Raw genomic sequence first — 19,939 nt, forward strand, 5'->3', positions numbered from 1 at the left:
AGGAACTGTTCCAAATTGAAAAAGACTGATGCCCCAGGAACTTGACAACTAAATGTAGCATATGTTCCAGGTAGGATTCTGCATCAGAAAGGAAAAGAAGAGATATTGTTGGACCAGTTGGAAGTTTGAGTAAAGTCTCTAAATTGTATGATATCTTATATCACTGAAGGAGATCTGGTGGCACTGAAAGGTTGGTGGTTTGAACCCACAAGCTGCTCCACAGGAAAAAGATATGGTGGTCTGCAACCATAAAGATTACAGCTTTGGAAACTCTGTGGGGTTCTGTCCTGTAGAGTCACTAGGAGTCAGAATCGACTGACAGGCACACAGTAACAGTGTATCACTGTTGATTGCCTGATTGGAAGGATTGTATGATATATAGGGGAGTATTTTGCTTTGGACAATTATAAACAGTTATGTTTTAAGGTTATGGATATCATGTCAGAAAAAAAGATGGTGGGTGGATGGATGGATGGAAGCAGGCAAGCAGGGAGGGGAGGAATAAAGTGAAGGAGCTAATGTAAGGAATCTAGATGAATGAAATATAGGGGTTCTTTATACTATTTTTGTAAATAGTATGTTTGAAACCATTTTTACAAAACTGCTTTCATAAGGTGATCTTTAAAGTATTTATATTTACTTTTTTGTGCATTAGATGAGATCACAGCCAGTTTTCGTCGCTTTGGCCCTTTGATTGTGGATTGGCCTCATAAAGCAGAGAGCAAATCCTATTTTCCTCCTAAAGGTAATTCTTAAGATGTATACATATACTTTTGTCCTTTTAAAAGAAATGTTTAATGTTTAGATCTTTCATAAATAAATATTTACCTTCATTATAAAATTTTTCATTGTTAAACATGTTTTCCTAAATGCCTCTTGAAAATTTCTACCTTATATACTTTTCATTCAGCTATAATTATACTTTAAAAGATGGTTCCAACTTTTGATGTGAATATTAAGGAATTTTTTTTTGTTGTGGTTAATTTTTTCTATTTCTTTTTTCTTCCTCGGTTTTAGTTCGTATTTCCTTTTTCCCTGAAGAATTGAAGGGAAAAAAGGAAAGCATATAAGCCTTTTTTTCCCCCCTTTTTTCCTTAGGTTATGCATTCCTGCTATTTCAAGATGAAAGCTCTGTTCAGGCTCTCATTGACGCATGTATTGAGGAAGATGGAAAACTCTACCTGTGTGTATCAAGTCCCACTATCAAGGATAAGCCAGTAAGTGCAACCTAGCATGAAAATAATTTCTTGTTTTTGCCTTCATTCATCTGTCCTATTTGAAAAACCCCTAAATATCTTGATATATCTGGTATATTTATTGACACGTTTGTAAGTAGAATTCAAATAAAAATGTATTAAATTTTGTTGTTGTTGTTAAGCTCCTAACATTGATGTTCTCTATATTTTTGTGGATTATTTTTACATGGACTATTTGGTAAATTAAAAAATAATTTAAAAAATATTGGTAAATTATGCTGTTAGAAAACTTCATTTGATTATGAATTTGATAAAGTAGGTGAATTTCCTCTGAATAATAGAATTCAAATCATAAATACATGTGTATCTTTCTCTGTCCTCTAATCAAAATTTTACCCATTACTGTCCTTAAGTTTTTACATGTAGTACTATCCTGAAGTAGAATGCAAGATGTAATTACATGCTTAAGTATATTACATACTAGTTTTTTTTTGAGAAGGGAGTTTATCATAAAATTTAGTCTTTAGTAAGAGTGGTGGCTGGCCTGTTTTGAAAAATCTGCCCATTTAACTTAACACTACTCAGCCAACACCTAGTGGTGGGATCCAGAGCAGAATTGAGCCATCAATGTACCCTACTCAAGCAATAATTTGTGGAGCTTCTCTTTGTGTCATTGGGTTTGTCTAGGCTGGAATCATTTTTCTGAGAGTTTCTGTGACCTGGACTCTGTCATTTCACTTGTTTATGTTCTCTGCCAGTCCTCAGTCCCCATATTTGAATTTGGGACCTGTGGCCTAGGGCTTTGTATGCATAATGGGGATAGCCCACTGTCAACCCATGGTTGGGCATTTGTAACAATAAATGCAAAAAATTTAAATGTACATGATTCTTGATTGAGTTAATGTTGTTGTTGTTGTTGTTATGTGCCGTCAAGTCAGACCTGACTCATAGCAACCCCTCCTTGGGTTTCCGAGGCAGTATCACTATGGAAGTAGATTGCCCAACCTTCCTTCCGAGGAGTGACTGGTGGGTTTGAACCGCCAGCCTTCTGGTTAGCAGTCAAGTGACATACTGAAAGGTTTATCATAAAGTTAGCTATTAAAAAATTCAGTATTTTTACTTTGAAGTGCTTTTTAAAAAATACAACAGATCTTTTACTCTCAGGAGTAGTTTGCATTTCCTCAACAGACACTGATTGGGCTCAGTTTTAGTTTACCCAGCACTGAACATGGGGGTTGCCGTGAGTCAGCAGCTGGCATACTGATTAGCAGCAGATACCGTGCTTAATTTAAATTGCATGGATGTTGGAGGGTTGGGTAGGGTAGAGGCACAAATAAACTGAAAAATTGCAAATTAACTTACAGATAATTAGTGAAGTATGTCCTGATTTAATGATTTGTCTTAAATAAGCAATTAAATTGAACTTTCCACCTTGGTTCATTTTACACTTTAAAATAGAATAAAAGTTGGGTTACACAAATAGTGTAAGTCTTCTCTAACTTTACAAATCTGTATTGATTTCTAGTGACATGATTATTGCTCTTAAAAATAAAATACTTTATAATAGTTTTTAACTACCCCCCACCCACCCAATAATTGTCTGTGTTGAGAATGGTGCATTTTGGTTTGCACCCTCTTCTTTTTTGTTGTTAAAATATTTTTATTTTTTTTAAAGGGATTATGGGCATTCTGCATCACTGGTATCTGTGCAAGATTAGCTTCAGCTGAATCTATCCTTGGTCTGAGTATAATCCAGTTCACTGACCCCCATCTGATCTTCTCAGATGTTTATGTGTTTATCTGTAGCCTGGTGTTTAGTGTTAATGATAATGCAGTATTGTAGATATACCAGTATTAACCTCTGTCGTCTATATCTTACGCACTGCTTTTTAGGTACAGATTCGGCCTTGGAATCTCAGTGATAGTGACTTTGTGATGGATGGTTCACAGCCACTTGATCCACGAAAAACTATATTTGTTGGTGGTGTTCCTCGACCGTTAAGAGCTGGTATGGTTACACAAACAGACAAAAAACCCTTGTAATCCTTTAGCATAAGGAATATACAGTTTTGTTGTTGTTTCTTTTAATTTTTATTGTGATTTGGGTGAAAGTTTACAGAGTAAATTCGTCTTCCACACAGCAGTTCACATACACTTTGTCTCTTGACATTGACTGCAGTCTCCCGTGATGCAACAGCTCTCCTCCCACTTCCTCCCATAGCTACCTCTTCCCTGTGTCCTTCCCTCCCATGCACTCCTGCCCCCCGAGCTGTCTCCCTGTGTATACACACCCCTTCTATTCTTCCATGATTGATCTCTCCAAGGAGTATAGCTACCTAATGTAAATGTTCAGCTCATATGCCTGTCTTTTGTTTGGTGGAAGCCACAGGAGTAGATTCAGTTCCAGACCTGAAGGGTGGCTAGGGGCCATAGTTTCAGGGGGTCCACAAGGCTCTATCAGACCAGCAAACTGAGTCCCCCCTTTTTTTTTTTTCTCATGATTTTGAATTTTATTCAACATTGTTCTCCCACTCTACCCAGGATCTCCTACATAGATCCCCCTTAGATCTGGTTGACAGTGGTAGCCAGGCACCATCTAGTTCTTCTGGTCTCATAGTCATGTAGGCTAAGGATCGCATGGTGTACCAGTCCCTTGGACTAATTGTTTCCATGCATCTTTGGTTTTCTTCATTCTTCTTTGGTCTTGACGAGGAGAGACCCATTGTTGCATCTAGATGGCTGATCACAAGCTTTTAAGATCTCAGTTGCTACTTGCCAAAGCAGGATATGGAATAAAGTTTTTGTGTAGTATGGAACATACAGATTTTTAAGACATATTCTCCATAAGCATTTGAGTTAATATCTAAGAATGGGAGTTCTAGAATTAAAGTGTCTGGGTTTGAATCCAGTGCATTCTGCTCTCAGTTAATAGTTGAATGACCTTGGACAAATTAGTTAATTTATCTGATTTTCAACTTCCTCATCTGTCAAATGAGATACTAAGTGTATCTACTTACAGAGTTGTTTTGAGGATTAAATGAAATAACCAAAGCACAGTACTTAATATCCCATAGTTTTAGTGTCTCAAAGTCCTGGTGTCTCATAATGTTAATCATCACTACTTTCATCATCGTCTGAGAAAAAATTGTTTAAGAATAAAGATTGTTTACTGAGATGTGCAGTTCTTATTTCCCATGTCCTCAATTGCTCAACAACTATTTATTGCTGCTCTGAAATATGATAGGATACTCAGTAGAGCATCATGTTTTCCGAGTAATACTTAAGAAATTACATCCTCAACTTCAAGTAATTTGAGGTATAATAGTATAAATGAGATTAAAAGAAAAAGCATTAGGTGAGCAAGAATTCAGTTCAGAACTGTAAAATTTGATGGAAAAGAAGATGCATCATTATTTCAAGTTTTTACTTGAAAAATTGGTGAGTAGCTAGACTGTGGGGAAGGTAACCGAGTTTTGATGGAGGTAAGTTAGAAGGGCCCCTAAACAAGAGTCTTTGGGGATAATTTTCTTTGGGGATAATTGAACTGTTTTATATGATAGAATACTATGTTCAAATAATTATTCATATTAAACAATACATTGTTAACTGGTAAATACATCATGGCACCATGGTGTGGAGCAAACTGTGTACCATGCCCAGCACTATCACTTAGTAATCTATGACTTTGAATAGATACAGTTTCCTCAGGAAATTACCTACTTCATGGTTTAGCATGAAGATTAAAAGAGGACTTATATAAAACACTTAGCACAGCTCCTGCCCATAGTTAAAAGATTAACACAGTAGATGACTGGTTGCCATAAGCTTGATTTTAATAATCATAATGACTTGAGCTCAGAGTGCAGATGAACTGCTTTTGATGAAACCTTTAATGAGCCAGATAACTTTTCCTGATTTCAAATACCCTCTTTGCTTCTTTCTTATATAGTGGAGCTCGCAATGATAATGGATCGGCTGTATGGAGGTGTGTGCTATGCTGGGATTGATACAGACCCTGAGCTAAAATACCCAAAAGGAGCTGGGCGAGTTGCATTCTCTAATCAACAGAGTTACATAGCTGCTATCAGTGCCCGCTTTGTTCAGCTGCAGCATGGAGAGATAGATAAACGGGTAAGTCCTAGACTGCATTCTGGAAAGTTCTAGAAATGGTTCTTTAAATGAATCATTGCTAAGGTTGGTATGAGGGAACTAAATGTGAAAATTGTCAGCTGACAATTATGCCTATAGGGACAAGTATTTATTCTGTGATACACACATCTAAGAGTTTTCTATGAATTTATCTCTGAATAGCCTAACCAAAACACTATAATCAGTTTACTAGGAGTCAATTTAATCTTTCCTAAGTTATCACCTCCATCCATTCACTTATATAGCTAGGCAATCATTGATTTACTGAATCCTTTGTTCTGTGTTATATGAGAAATACAAACATGAATGCCCTTGGGATCTCCTGACTTTTTCTTTTTTTTTAAATCCTGGGACATCGTGAATACCTCAGCAAGCTCTGTTTCCCAATGCACTATATAACATGTAATTGAATAAGTTCACTTCTAGGACTACATCTCTTAGAAATCTTTAATTGTCATATATTTAATAGAAGAAAATATAATCTTCATTTTTTAGTCTGTTTTACTACCTGAAATTAGGTAGTAATAGTTAAATATTATTGTCAGTACTTTCACATTCTTCTTTGTTGACTTTATCCTCTAAACTAAAGGATAGTTTTCTCCAGGCTGGAGAAAACTTCAAAGACAGCTCTTTCTTCTGTTTGCCACTATAGTATATTTGAAACTTTATATTCCATTATGTGTGTTTCCTTGCATTCATAGATTTATTTCTTATCTTTGGTTTTCATACATTCAACAAGTGTTTTAATGCCTAATGATGAAACAGACACTGTAGTAGATCAGGGAGCAAGAGTGAATAAGAAGTCCCTGTCCTCAAGAGCTAATGTTAAAGTAGACAGAGCTGATCCCCATACTAGTACTACGCGGAGTACTAGTGGCCTATGAACTGGCTGGCAGTCAGCAGTTTACCACTTTGTGGTAAAATAAAGAATTTACATAAGATTGTGAAACCAGTTATGTTCTAAGCCCAATGTTTAGTTCAGCTAACATTTTTTTTTAAATAGAAAAACCTAGATGTAGGAAGCAATACATTGATATTTATTCTAATATTCTAGTATTAGCTCCTTATTTCACAGCAGACTTGATGCTTTCATTAGCGCTGATTTTTGTAACCAGTACTCTGGAGCATCATGCTTAAAAAATTCTTTATTGATTAATTTTACTCTGGTATTCTTAATTTGAGATGTAGAAACTATCAATCCGATAGTGGTTTACACTTACTATTTATGTTTCAAGTCATGTATAGTGTACTTCACTGGCAGTAAAAAATTAAAAAAAAAATATTAGTGGTCAGCCTGCTATACTCTGTTTATATTAAAGGGAAAGGTGTATATTGTATTATCCACATGGCAGGGAGTAAGATTGGTGCAGAATATTTTAATATTCTTGCTGCTTTTTTGTTTGCACTGATAAGTATCCACATCTGTGTAAGCAGTTCCTCTTGTCTCATTCCAACTAATTTTCAGAGTTGTGAGGTTGCTCATTAGAAATTTAGACTCAGTTTGTACTCATGTACAATTAAATACTTGGGTTAATGTTCTTGCCGCTCTGTAGGAGTGAGTGGTCTGGGGTCCAGTAGCCTAATGCTTTATTTATGCCCTCTATTTCTGATCTTTCATGTCAGTCTTCTCCTTTTGTTCCTGGCTAACGTTTGTCAGGACTTCTTGTCTGAACTGGATGGCACCAGTGGTAGTGGTAGCTGGTGTAAGGGCATTTCAACCATGAGTCTTTCCAAGACTAAAAATAACCAACTCTTTTCTAACTGGTGAATTAATAGCAAAGTTATTTTTAATGCTTGAGAGGCTCAGATGACAGTCTGGCCTACTGAGCCCTGGAACAGGCCCAGTTTTAAAAGTTCACCTCTGACTTTTAGACCCAAGTAAACCATTCTTATTAACAAAGGAGAAAAGCAAGGTTTTAGGTTGTGAGTATCTAAAATGTGGTTGCATGATGTTTTCCGTGAGTTCCAGATTTGTGATTATAACTCAAGATTTATATGCTATAATAGAAAACATGTACCAGACTTTGTTACAACTCAGAAGCTGGGAACATGGAAGTCAGGCATCCTCCCACAGATCTGAGTATCAAAGTGCTATTTTGTGGAACTTGTGAGCTTTTAGTTGGTTTAAGTTATCATTCTACCTATGACAAAAATCAAGATCCACTAATTAAGATGAAAGTTTGTATCTATGAAAAAATATCCTGTGGGTTCAATTTCATAATGTTCTAGGTTAAGCAACCGGCTTCACTTTATGATTTCTATGAGAATCCTTTTTTCCTTTGAACGTATTTATGAAATCAAACAAAAATGTAAAATGATAGGTATAAAGACCTTACCAGGTTGTCAAAAGACAGACTTGCTTAATTTCAATAAATGAATTATTGGCCCTTCTTCCCTTGGACACTTTGGCACAGATTAATTCAGACAGTGAATGGAAATGTACGTACAATAAGAGTTGCCTAGTCCAGTCATTTCTGCTGTGCATGGGGTTGCTATGAGTTGGAAACGACTCGACGGCACTTAACAACAACAACAACAGTCCAGTCATTGAGAAATGTAAACTCCCTTTTATTTTTCTCTCATTTTGATTGCAGGTGGAAGTTAAGCCATATGTCTTGGATGATCAGCTGTGTGATGAATGTCAGGGGGCCCGTTGCGGGGGAAAATTTGCTCCATTTTTCTGTGCTAATGTTACCTGTCTGCAGTATTACTGTGAATATTGCTGGGCTGCTATCCATTCTCGCGCTGGCAGGGAATTCCACAAGCCCCTGGTGAAGGAAGGTGGTGACCGCCCTCGGCATATTTCATTCCGCTGGAACTAAAGGATAACTACAGTGCTCATTTTCAGGCCTCAGAATAAGTGCACTCTTCTGTTAATTCTGACCCCTTCCTCAGCCTCTTCATGCTGGCATGCCCTTTTGTAGCAGTCTGTAACTTAACAATAGTATAATGAGAAGAATGACCTATAATATAGGTGTTTTATAGATTCTCGTGTCACTGAAAACAATATGAACTCCTTTTTCTTATTGCCATCGTGTTGCATGGAAGATTTAGTCTCTTGGTCTGTTGGAGACCAAAAAGATTCAAAACTTCCTGCAACATTTTCTTAGAGGAGAGAGAGAAATATTAAAAGAGAAATGAAACAATAGAGTATTTTGGGTTTTAATTAAATTATTATTAATAATATAACATATAAGAATACTTTTATTAAAATAACCATACAATAACACTATCAGTCTGTTCTGACACAATCTTCCCCCAGGGAGGTGCTTTCACCTTTTCCTTTCTTTCCTCTTTTTCATCTCTCTCTTTTTTTCCCATCCCTTTTTATTCTTTTAGCAGCAGTGGAGGAAGTTAACAATTATTAACAGGAAAGAGCATGTTAAAGCAAACAAATGCATGAGCAAGATTGAAATAGCATTATAATTAACTTTAAAGGTTTTGAGGCTGAATACAATTTCATTATGCCTCAAAAGTACTACCACATCAGATTAGGAAAAAAAAAAAAAAGTAAAGTAGGCAGAGCTAGGTTTATTTTCTTTTAAACAATTAAAAAAAACTTAGAATGTAAAAATTGGGTGACGTTACTACTGAGGGGAGTGCACTTATTTATTATTCTTCAACTTATCTGGTCACAGCCCCAGAAAACCTACCAAAGCTAGAATTAAGGACAACTGGTGGAAAAAATAGCATTTCCTCTCCTAAAGAATATATAAATTTTATTTTTGATGTTATATATAAACTCTATATCTTAATTTACTAACACTCATTAGGTGTCAGCCTTTGCTCTCCATTTTGACGTTAAAAACAAACAGATCTAGAGATACCTCAAGGAAATTTTTTATTTTGTGTTACAGTACACTTGTAGCCAAAACTGGAAGACAAAACCAATATACAAATTGGCTGCTGATTGGCATACTTTTTAGATTTGAAGTTACTTTGGGTATCCTGTAATTTAGTTGTAACATAGAAAATGAAAAAAAAAAATTGAAGTTTAAAAAAGTTAAGTAGTTGCAAAGTATTTTGCACTGTTGAAATAAGTGTGTAAATCTGTGCAAAGGTACATATGTTTATCTTACTCTTATAAAATAAAATAACATTACAGTTTCAGAACTTAGCATGGGACATAGTCAGTGTTTGAAGTGCCAACTTCATCAAGTAATGCATGCTTTATTATTAGTAAAATTCTAGCTTCGAAAGGCATTATTATGTGCTAAACAGTATGCTTCAGGAGTAAATTTAAAATGGTCTCTTGAAGCCCTGGTCACGAAAGTAACTTTTATTTCAATTGACAGTCTCTTATTAAATGCCCTGTCATTAAAAGGATTGTTATCATCAGTGTGCAAAACATTTAAAAAAAAAAAAAACAAAAACTAGCCGCAATCTTGCTAGTTGTGTTACCTAACAGTACCATCTTGGATCCTTCAAAACCAAAGACTTGCCCCAGCACTGCTGTGGAACCAACTAGCTGATGACCCCTACTGACTCTCTTGAGGAAAAGCAGTCCTTTATTTTTAATATGGGCTTTAATGAACTGTTCCTGTTAAGTTCCAAAGTCAAAATGGAGGCATTTGCTGTCTAATAGTCAAACACGGAAAGGGAGCTGCTTTTAAAGAATTCCCTGCAAATATTGGAAGCAGTCATGCGGATAGAGGGTGCTCTGGTGTAGCTGGTCAGGGACTTTTTTTTCTTTTCTCCTGAACTACATAATTCTAAATGGAATGTTCTTTTGCCTCTTTTTCTTTTTTTAAACGCTTGTAGGTGGCTTGGGGTGTGCTATTGTGCTGTTCCTACTCAGTAAACAGGTGTAATGAGTTAACATTACAAGAAATAACACTGTTTGAGAACTAGCTTTGAATAATAATTTTTCCCTTTGTACATGACCTGCTGAATTTCGGTACAGTGTTTTTGTAGCTAACTTATTTTGTCATGCACATAATGTATATTTGTTATGCACTACTTTTGTATATCTTGTTTTTCCAACAGTGAACATTTTTAGGCACACTTTTCACTGACGGGATATCTCTTTATGCAATACCTCAATTTTTCATATTGCAAAGAGTAGCTTTTTGTACTTTTATTACTGAGAGATCTTCATATACTTCATTTTTTAATATAAATAATTTTAATAAATTTTATTTTCTTATATTCTGCTTTTTATACATTTCAGTGCTCTGCATACATTTTAAATTATGAATGTTGTGCACTGGCAATGCTATTTTAGAGTCTGCAGAGAAGAGAAAGCATGTTGCTTAAACATTCTACCCCAACACCAGCTGTTGGTGTACCTATAATTTAAGAAGTAGTCTATGTAAAGTCACAAATTAATGGAAAAAAAATTCGCATGAAAATGACAGATAACACTGTAGTTCCTAAAAAAAAAAAAATAAAAAATGCATAAGCATAGGGTAGAAATTTAAAATAACAAAATTGTCTACAGCTTCTTACTAAGTTTTTTAAATTATTCATAGCGCAGACATTTTTGGTGAATGTTTAGCCATTTTTAATATTAATAAATTGATGTTAAGTGTTTGATTCAGAGATGTCTGCTCTTTTAAATTATATATAAAGAAAAAAATAGCCTGCCATGGGACAGGTGTGTAATGTTAGTATGCATGACTAATGTAAGAAATTGTTATTCTACTAATATTAACTTGTGATTGTGTGACAAGCGTGTTTACAGATTATTTGGTTACACTTCAATTTATAGGGCATAATCAATTATTATCTACTACTCTGAACTTTGTTGATTACATGTCCTTCAGATTACATGGGATTGTAGTTGGGAGTTACCATGTAACTCAAAACATAATTAACATGTAATTAGTTTACAGATTTTAGGGTATCACTTCAATTTACCAAGCATGTAGTTCTAGCGCACTAGCATGGCACCAGCCATGTACTTACAATGTAGTTACAGAGTAATTACATGGTTATTTTTGCAATGTAAAATAAAGTGTTTCTGATTATTTTCTATGTAAAGGAACCCTCTCCTCTGCCCCTCTGGTCCCCACGCTTTGATATAATATATATACTTCTCCATACACAGACCTCTGCAGAATGCAAAATAAAACTTGCAGCGAATGAATTTAGCATTTTACGAGAGTGCTGTTGGAAAGACTTGATAATTCACCCCTTTTGTTTTGAAGAGTTGAATCTTCTGTTAAAAGGTGATTTAAAACTTGAATGTGATGAATTGTGGCAAGTTAACTTCAAGTTATGTGCAATACTTATTTCAAACTTTTGAAAGATCTTTGCAGTGTAATTCTTTGTTTTTAATTGCAGACATTTAAAAATGTCATTTTCTACTGTTAAGAGTAAATCCTCTTTCTTGCTGGTGTTTCTAAAGAAAAGAATCAGAAATCAATCTTTCTACTAATGTAAATTTGAGATTATTTTTAAAAATGGAATAAAAGAGGTTTTGGTCATTTGCTTTATTTTATTATCTTATTTTAAAGCTACTGTGATTGATAGCATTGTAAGAATTGGGACAATATTGTATTCAACTTTTATTTTTTATATTTTTAAAATTTAAAGTATAATTAGTTTTTATAATTTTCATCAGATTTTTGTTATATTTTTTGGAAGTGAAACTTTTAGCAAGTGGGTGTCTAGTTTTTACTAATCCCTAATTTTTTTTCCCCCAGTGTATTGCTCATATTATCAGAAGGAAAAGTTATTTAAGTATGTCACTTAATTGTACTACTTGGCTGAATTTCCATATAGTTTTTACTGTGTATGGGGAGGTTGTAGTATTTATTATAGCATTTTAAATAAGGGTAATTCATTTTTTATTAAAGTCATTTTCACGTTAAGTTCCTATTTTTGTATGTTCTACTCTTAAGTTATATAACACAGTTCCTTTTTTAAAAAGAGTTCATTTGTTGAAGTGCTAGTGGAAAATTAATGTTATTAAATAGTTTGCAAATGACTATTTATACCAGTATGCATATAATTTTTAAATATTTGTAATGTGAGATGTTGAATGAATAAAACTTTTAACTCAGATTTCTTTTAATATACTTGTTTATTTTCAACATAATTAGATTATTCTTCCATGGTTAGGAATATAACATTTTAAAGTACCAAGAGTATACTTTTGGGCCAAGGCAGAACAAAATGATGTGACAAAATGTTCAGTCACATAAGTACTAGTGGCAAATGTGCACTGCTTCTATAAGCCTGTTAAACATTGGTGGGTTGTTGTTTCTTTGGCCTGAATTGTCAGTTCAGTTTTATTTGCAGGCTTCTGAGTGTTCCTTCAACTGCTTATGGCCAAGTGGTCAATAAAAGCAAGGAAACATGGTTAGTAATAAAACTCAGAATCTGGGAAGTTTAGCTCTAGGTCTTTGTCCATGAAGAGTCTTTTCTGGCCACTCTTCATGAGGGTGTGATTAACAATTTCTAGTCGTCCGTAGATCTTAATTTTATAGCATGTTGTTAGTTGCTCACATTGACTCTGACTCATGAGGACCCCATGTAAACTATACTCTATACGGTTTTCAAAGCTGTGACCTTTTGGAAGCAGATCACCAAACCTCCTTTCCAAAGCACCTCTGGGTAGATTCAGACTGCCAGCCTTTCAGCTAGTAGTTAAGCATTTAACCATTTACAGCATCCAGGGACTCCTATTTTATAAGCTGTGGCTGCTTGTTATAATTTCTGTAGCATGTGAATTGAAAATATTATTTTTGATTTTATTTATTATGTGGCCTACTGAATCCTGTAATTTGTGAAATTTATGTTTTAAGCTGAATTTTCAAACTTTGGATTTAAAGGTTTAGTAGCATAGTGGCTAAGACACTTGCCTGCTCACCAGAAGGCTGGCGGTTCAAACCCACCAGCCACTCCTCGGAAGGAAGGTTGGGCAATCCTACTTCCGTAGTGATACTGCCTCGGAAACCCAAGGAGGGGTCGCTATGAGTCAGGGCTGACTCGACGGCACATAACAACAACAACAACAACATAACAAAATAGAGCACTTTCTGAGAATACCATGTTTTGTCAATTTCAATTTGGCTCTCTCTTACTTGATAGATTATTCTTATCCTGAGACAAATGGAATTGTCTTTCCCAATTTGCAACTCTTCCAACTCCAGGGATTTTCTGAGGGTAAGGGCTGAACTGGCAGCTTTGTGACTCCCCCAGGAATGCCAGGTTACAGAAACTTTGTTGGATAGCTTCCCATTTCTCTTATGTCTGCCAGTAGCCGAAACTCATGTCTAGAGGTGAAGGGAGGCCCAATCTCTGAGGAAGGAGTGGCTTAGCCACTGGAGATAATGGTATTTAGTGACCACTTCCTCCCTAGGCATTCTGGAATGCTTCAGCATTTTAAAAGGAAAAATAGAAGACAAATAGATTTAGTTTCCTTATTTCAGAATATATTTTAGGCAAGTGATTTGTCAACTAAGTGATACAACAACTGTATTTTCAAATATTTCTACTGGTGTATAATGTATAGGTGCAATACTTCTGGTGTTTATTTATTTTAAATAATATTTTACCAAGTTTTTTGTGAAAATTTATACAGCAAGTTAGGTTCCCATTTGACAATTTCCACACAAATCATTCAGTGACATTAGTTACATTTATCACTGTGTGTCACAGTCTCTTTATGTTCATTTTGTTTCCTTTCCAGTACTCTGGTTTCCTGCCCCCTTATCATCTCATGTTTTTGGTTTTGGTTTTTATCTTCTCATGTTTGCTTTTGAGTAATTATTGACCTTGTAGTCTTATACTGATGGTTTTCAAGTAGGGCACTGATCTTACTAATGTTGTTTGTTGTTATGTGCCATCAAGTCAAACCTGACTCATAGCAACCCGTCCTTGGGTTTCTGAGGCAGTATCACTACAGAATTAGATTGCCCAACCTTCCTTCCGAGGAATGGCTGGTGGGTTTGAACTGCCAGCCTCCTGGTTAGCAGTCAAGTGCCTTGGGCACTACACCACCAGAGCTCCCAATCTTACCAATAATATCCTTTATTTTGTGTGCCACTGCCATTTCACTAAAATGTGATCTCAGGATAGGCTCCGTTCAGGGTTTAAAAGTGTCTCAGGGAGTCCTCTTTTCTCTGTTGTTCCAGTTTGTGTGACTTTCCCCACCCCACCCCGCACCCCTTCTTCTCAGTAAGACTGAGTTCTCCATATCTTTCTCTCATTCCATACAGGATCAACTATTGTGACCCTCAGAGTGTTTTGTGGTGGTAGCCAGGTACAATCTAGTCCTGTTCTCAGGGTAGATGAGGTTGTAGCTCATGTAGACTTGTTTCTTCTCTCTGCTTTTGGTTACCTTCTTATTCCTGGTGATTAAAGACCCATAGTTATGTCTTAGATGGCTGCTCACAAGCTTTTAAGAGCCCACATGCTATTCCGCTAGAAAGCAAATCATGATTTTTATGAACTATGTTGTGCTAGTTGACTGAATGAGAATATAGTCCTAAGCCATCAAACCCAGAAAACAAATGCTGAAAGGTGTTCCATTATGTCTTAGGAGTATTTCTATTTGTGTCTTCAGTGAATATATGTGTCTTCCCCCACGTATTTGTATTTAAACATACCTATAAGGAGCTCTGGGGGTGAAGTGCCTAAGGCATTTGACTGCTAACTGGAAAGTTGGCAGTTCAAACCCACCAGCCACTCCACAGAAGGAAGATGGGGCAATCTACTTCTGTAAAGATTTACCATCTTAGAAACCCAATGGGGGTCACTATGAGTTGGAACCGGCTTGATGGCAGTGGATTTGTTTTTTTGGGGGCGTTTTATAAGGAGCTCTAAAGGTGCAGTGCCTAAGGCATTTGACTGCTAACCAGAAAGAAGGCTAGTGGTCCAAACCTACCAGCCACTCCTCAGAAGATTGGCCAATCTACTTCCATAGAGATACTCTCTCGGAAACCCAAGGAGGGGTCATTATGAGTTGAATTGACTTGATGGCAGTGAGTTGTTTTTTTTTTTTTTTTAAAAGAGCTCTGCTGGTGAAGTGGTTAAGGCATTTGATTGCTAACCAAAAGATTGGTGGTTCAAACCCATATGTTGCTCCATGGAAGAAAGATGAGGTGATCTGCTTCTATAAATATTTACAGCTTTAGAAACCTAGTGGGGGTCACTATGAGTTGGAATCAACTTGATAGCAGTGAGATATTGTCTCACCTATGTACACCTCTGTGGCTACCTGTATACCAATTTGCCTGTATCCATGCATGTGTGCTCAAACTCTTGTTTTTACTTTGATTGTGCTGTGCTCACTACAGCTCCATTTGATGCCACTTTTCCCATCGTCGAAAATAACTAGTCTCTTGTACAAAGTGTTCTCCAACCCCCAAACTCCCCACCCCCAAACCACCAATGAACATTGGTCTCTCTCTATGTATCTATTCTTGTATTATCAAAGAGGGATCATACAATATTTGTCCTTACATGCTTGGCTTATTTTACTTAGCATTATGCTTTCCAGGCCCATCTATGACATAATATTTCTCATGAACTCCCCATTATTCTTTATGGTTGTGTAGTATTCCATTGTGTGTTGTTGTTAAGCGCTGTGCAGTGGATTCCAGCTCATAACATACAACAGAACAAAACACTGCCCTGTCCTACACTATCCTCAGAGTTGTTGCTGTGCTTGAGCCCATTGTTGCCATCATTGTGTCAATCTACCTCATTAAGTGTCTTCCTCTTTTTCCCTGACCCTCTCCTTTACCAAGCATGATACTCTTTTCAAGGAACTGGTCCCTGCTGACAACATGAACAAAGTACGAGAGACGAAGTGTCACCATTCTCACTTCTGAAGAGCATCCAGCTGATCTTTCTTCTGAGACAGATTTGTTTGTTCTTCTGGCTGTTGTTGTTTAGGTGCCATTGAGTCAATTTCAATCCATAGTGACCCTATGTACAACAAAATGAAACACTGGTCCCATGCCACCTTGGCAATTGTTGCCATGCTTGAGCCCATTGTTGCGGCCACTGTGTCAATTCATCTTGTAGAGAATCTTCCCCTTTTTCTCTGACTCCCTACTTTACCAAGCATGATATCCTTCTCCAGGGACTGGTCCCTTCTGATAACATGACCAAAGTCTGAGAGACAAAGTCTGGCTACTCTCTCTTCTAAGGAGCATTCTGGCTTTCTTCCAAAACAAATGTGTTTGTTTTTCTGGGGGGTGGCACTCACTGCCATCGCATCAGTTCTGACTCATAGCGACTTGTATTTCTGAGGTGGTGTTTATGGAAATAGATTGCCCAGTCTTCCTTCTGAGGAGTGGCTGGTGGGTTTGAACTGCCAGCCTTCTGGTTAGCAGTCAAATGCCTTAGGCACTGTGTCACCAGTTCTTCTGGCAATCCATGGTATATTCAATATTCTTTGCCAACGCCATACTTCAAATTCGTCAATTCTTCTGTAGTCTACCTTATTCATTGTCCAGCTTTCACATGCATGTGAAGTGACTGAAAATACCATGGCTTAGGTCAGGCACACCTTAGTCTTCAAAATGACAGCTTTGTTCTTTAACACTTTAAAGAGGTCTTTTATGCTTGAAAGCAGCCATCTAGATGCAATGATGGGTCTCTCCTCATCTAGAGCAAAGAAGAATGAAGAAAACCAAAGATTCATGGAAACAATTAGTCCTAGCAATTCGTACATCATGTGATCCGTAGCCTATGTGACTATGAGACCAGAAGAACTAGATGGTGCCCAGCTACCACTGTCAACCACTCGGAGGGGGATCTATGTAGGAGATCCTGGATAGAGAGGGAGGACAATGTGGAACAAAACTCAAAATCATTTGGGAAAAAAGAGGGACCAGGTTCGCTGGTCTGATAAAGTCTGGTGGAACCCCTGAGACTATGGGCCCTAGGTGCCCTTCAGGTCTGGAATTGAACCCACACCTGTGGCTTCCAGCCAAACAAAAGACAGACATAAGAGTTGAACATTTACCTGAGGTAGAGATACTCCTTGGAGAAAACAATCATGGAAGAAAGAAGGGCTGTTTATGCACTGGGAGACAGCTCACAGGGCAGGAGTGCATGGAGGGATGGACACAGGGAAGAGGTAACTATCGGGAGGAAGTGGGAGGGGAGCTGTTGCATTGGGGTAAATTGTAGTCAATGTCATGAGACAAAGTGTATGTGAATTGCTATATGGAAAGTGAATTTGTTCTGTAAATTTTCACCCAAATCACAATTAAAAAATAAATAAAAAATAAAGAGGTCTTTTACAGCAGATTTGCCCAATACAATACGTCGTTGGATTTCTTGACTGCTGCTTCCATGGGCATTGATTGTGGATCCAAGTAAAATGAAATCCTTGAAACTTCAGTCTTTTCTCCTTATCATGATGTTGCTTATATGTATGCACCATAATTTGCTTATCCATTCATTCATTGATGGATACTTTGGGGGTTTCCATTTTTTTCCTATTGTGAATAAAGCAGTAATAAACATAGGTATGCAAATATCTGTTCATATCATTATTTTTAGGTCCCTACCTGTGAGTGTCAGAAGAGACCATTCTCTAGAGAAGGATATCATGCTTGGTAAAGTGGAAGGTCAGCAAAAAGGGGAAGACCCTCAATAAGATGAATTGGCACAGTGGCTGCAATGATGGGCTCAGGTATAGCAAGGATTGTGAGGATGGCACACAACTGAGCAGTGTTTCATTCTGATGTACACAGGGTCACTATGAGTTGAAACTGACTACAGCACATAACAACAACAACACGTGAGTGGGATTGTTGGGTCATAGTATAGTTCAGTTTCTAGTTTTTTGAGAAAATACCATATTATACTCTATACTGGCACCATTTTATAGTTCTACCAGCAATGGATAAGGGTTCCAATTTTCCCACATTCTGGCCGACATTTGTTGTTTTCAATTTTTTTTTTTTTTAAATCACTGCCATTTTAGCTGGAATAAGATGGTTTCTCACTGTAGTTTTGATTTACATGTCTCAAACAACTAATTACCATGAACATCTTTCCATATATGTCTTGGCTGATTGGATGTCCTCTTTGGTGAAGAATCTGTTCTTGTCTTTTGCCTATTTTGTGATTGGGCTATTGTCTTTTTGTTGTTGAGTTGTTGCAGTTTTCTGTCGATTTTAGAGATTGACCCTTATTGGATGAATTGTTTCTGAAGATTTCTTTCCCAGTCTGTAGATATTCTATTGACTTTTTAAAGTATTTTTTAAGTATAAGTTTTTGATTTTTATGAGATCTCATTTATGTATTTTGTTGTCTTTTATTCGTGCATTTGTTGTAATGTGTGTGATTCTATTTTTACAAAAAAAAATTGAGTCCCATAATTTTCTTCCTATGTTGTCTTCCAGGCATTTTATGGTTTTAGGTTTAACATTCACATTTTTTATCTACTATGAATTCGTTTTTGTTTATGGTGTGAGAGATGAGTCCTGTTTCATTTTTCTGCAGGTGAATATACAGTTTTGCTAACACCATTTATTAAAGAAACTGTTTTGCCCCACTAAAGGAGGGGTTGCTATGAGTCGGGTCCGACTTGACAGCACATAACAACAACAACAACAACAAATGTACTTTGACCCCTTGTTGAAAATTATTTGTCCATATATGGTTTGGTTGATTTCTGAGATCTCAATTTTTTTTTCCACTGGTCTATGTGTCTATCATTGAACCAATGTCAAGCTGCTTTGGTTGTAGTAGCTATATAGTATGTGTTGATATTGGGTAGTTGCAAGGCCTCCTGCTTTGTTCAGTATTTCTTCAATATTGCCTTAGCCATTTGGGGTCTCCTTCCTTTGCATATTAAGTGGATCATTAGTTTTTCAATTCTGTAAATAATGTTGGGATCTGTATCAGGATTGGACTGAATCTGTAGATTGCTTTAGGTAGAATTGACATTTTCACTTTATTAAGTCTTCCAATCCATGAGTTCAGGATGTCTTTACATTTTTATAGGTCTCTTTTAGTTTCTGGTAGTAATATTTTATAATTCTTCATTGTATAAGTGTTTTATGTTCCTGGTTAGGCTAATTCCTAGGTATTTTATTGATTTGGGGCTTTTAAGTGATAGTTATTTTCTTGATTTCTTTTTCAAAGTAATCTTTGTTAGTGTAGCAGAATCAACTGATTTTTGTATGTTGCTCTTGTAGCCTGCAATGTTGCTTATTTCTTCTATTGGCTCCAGCAGTTTTCTTGTAGAAATTTTAGAGTTTTCTATGTAGAGGATCATGTCATCTGCTAATAAAGATAGTTTTACTTCTCTCTTTCTGACTTGGATACCTTTTATTTTTCTTTCTTGTCTTACTGCTCTGGCTAGGATTTTCAATACAGTATTGAATAAGAGTTGTGATAGTGGGCATCCTTGTCTTGTTCCTATTCTCAAAGGGAGATTCTCAGCCTTTCTCCATTGTGTATAATGTTGGCTGTTGGTTTTGCTTGTTGTTGTTGTTGTTAGGTGCCGTTGAGTCATTTCTAACTCATAACGACCTCATGCACAGCAGAACGAAACACCACCCAATCCCATGCCAGCTCCATGATCCTTGCTATACTTGAGCCCATTGTCGCAGCCACCATGTCAATCCATCTTGTTGAAGGCCTTCCCCTCTTTCGTCAACCCTCCACCTTACCAA

At 36.6% G+C, this 19,939-nt stretch overlaps 1 protein-coding gene across 1 annotated transcript in view; it reads left to right on the forward strand.

Moving 5' to 3' along the window:
* CPEB4 (cytoplasmic polyadenylation element binding protein 4) overlaps window positions 1-8,167 on the forward strand; it is an 83,470-nt gene extending 75,303 nt beyond the window's left edge. Inside the window, exons 6-10 of the mRNA XM_007951661.2 lie at window positions 656-745; window positions 1,099-1,217; window positions 3,090-3,204; window positions 5,146-5,327; window positions 7,940-8,167. Coding sequence (XP_007949852.1) covers window positions 656-745; window positions 1,099-1,217; window positions 3,090-3,204; window positions 5,146-5,327; window positions 7,940-8,167 — 734 coding nt within the window. The remainder of the gene's footprint in view (window positions 1-655; window positions 746-1,098; window positions 1,218-3,089; window positions 3,205-5,145; window positions 5,328-7,939) is intronic.
* The last annotated feature ends 11,772 nt before the right edge of the window (window positions 8,168-19,939 follow it).

This window comes from Orycteropus afer, unplaced genomic scaffold (assembly GCF_000298275.1).
Source record: "Orycteropus afer afer isolate SDZICR_OR568_19922 unplaced genomic scaffold, OryAfe1.0 scaffold00306, whole genome shotgun sequence".
NCBI classification, from domain to species: Eukaryota; Metazoa; Chordata; class Mammalia; order Tubulidentata; family Orycteropodidae; genus Orycteropus; species Orycteropus afer.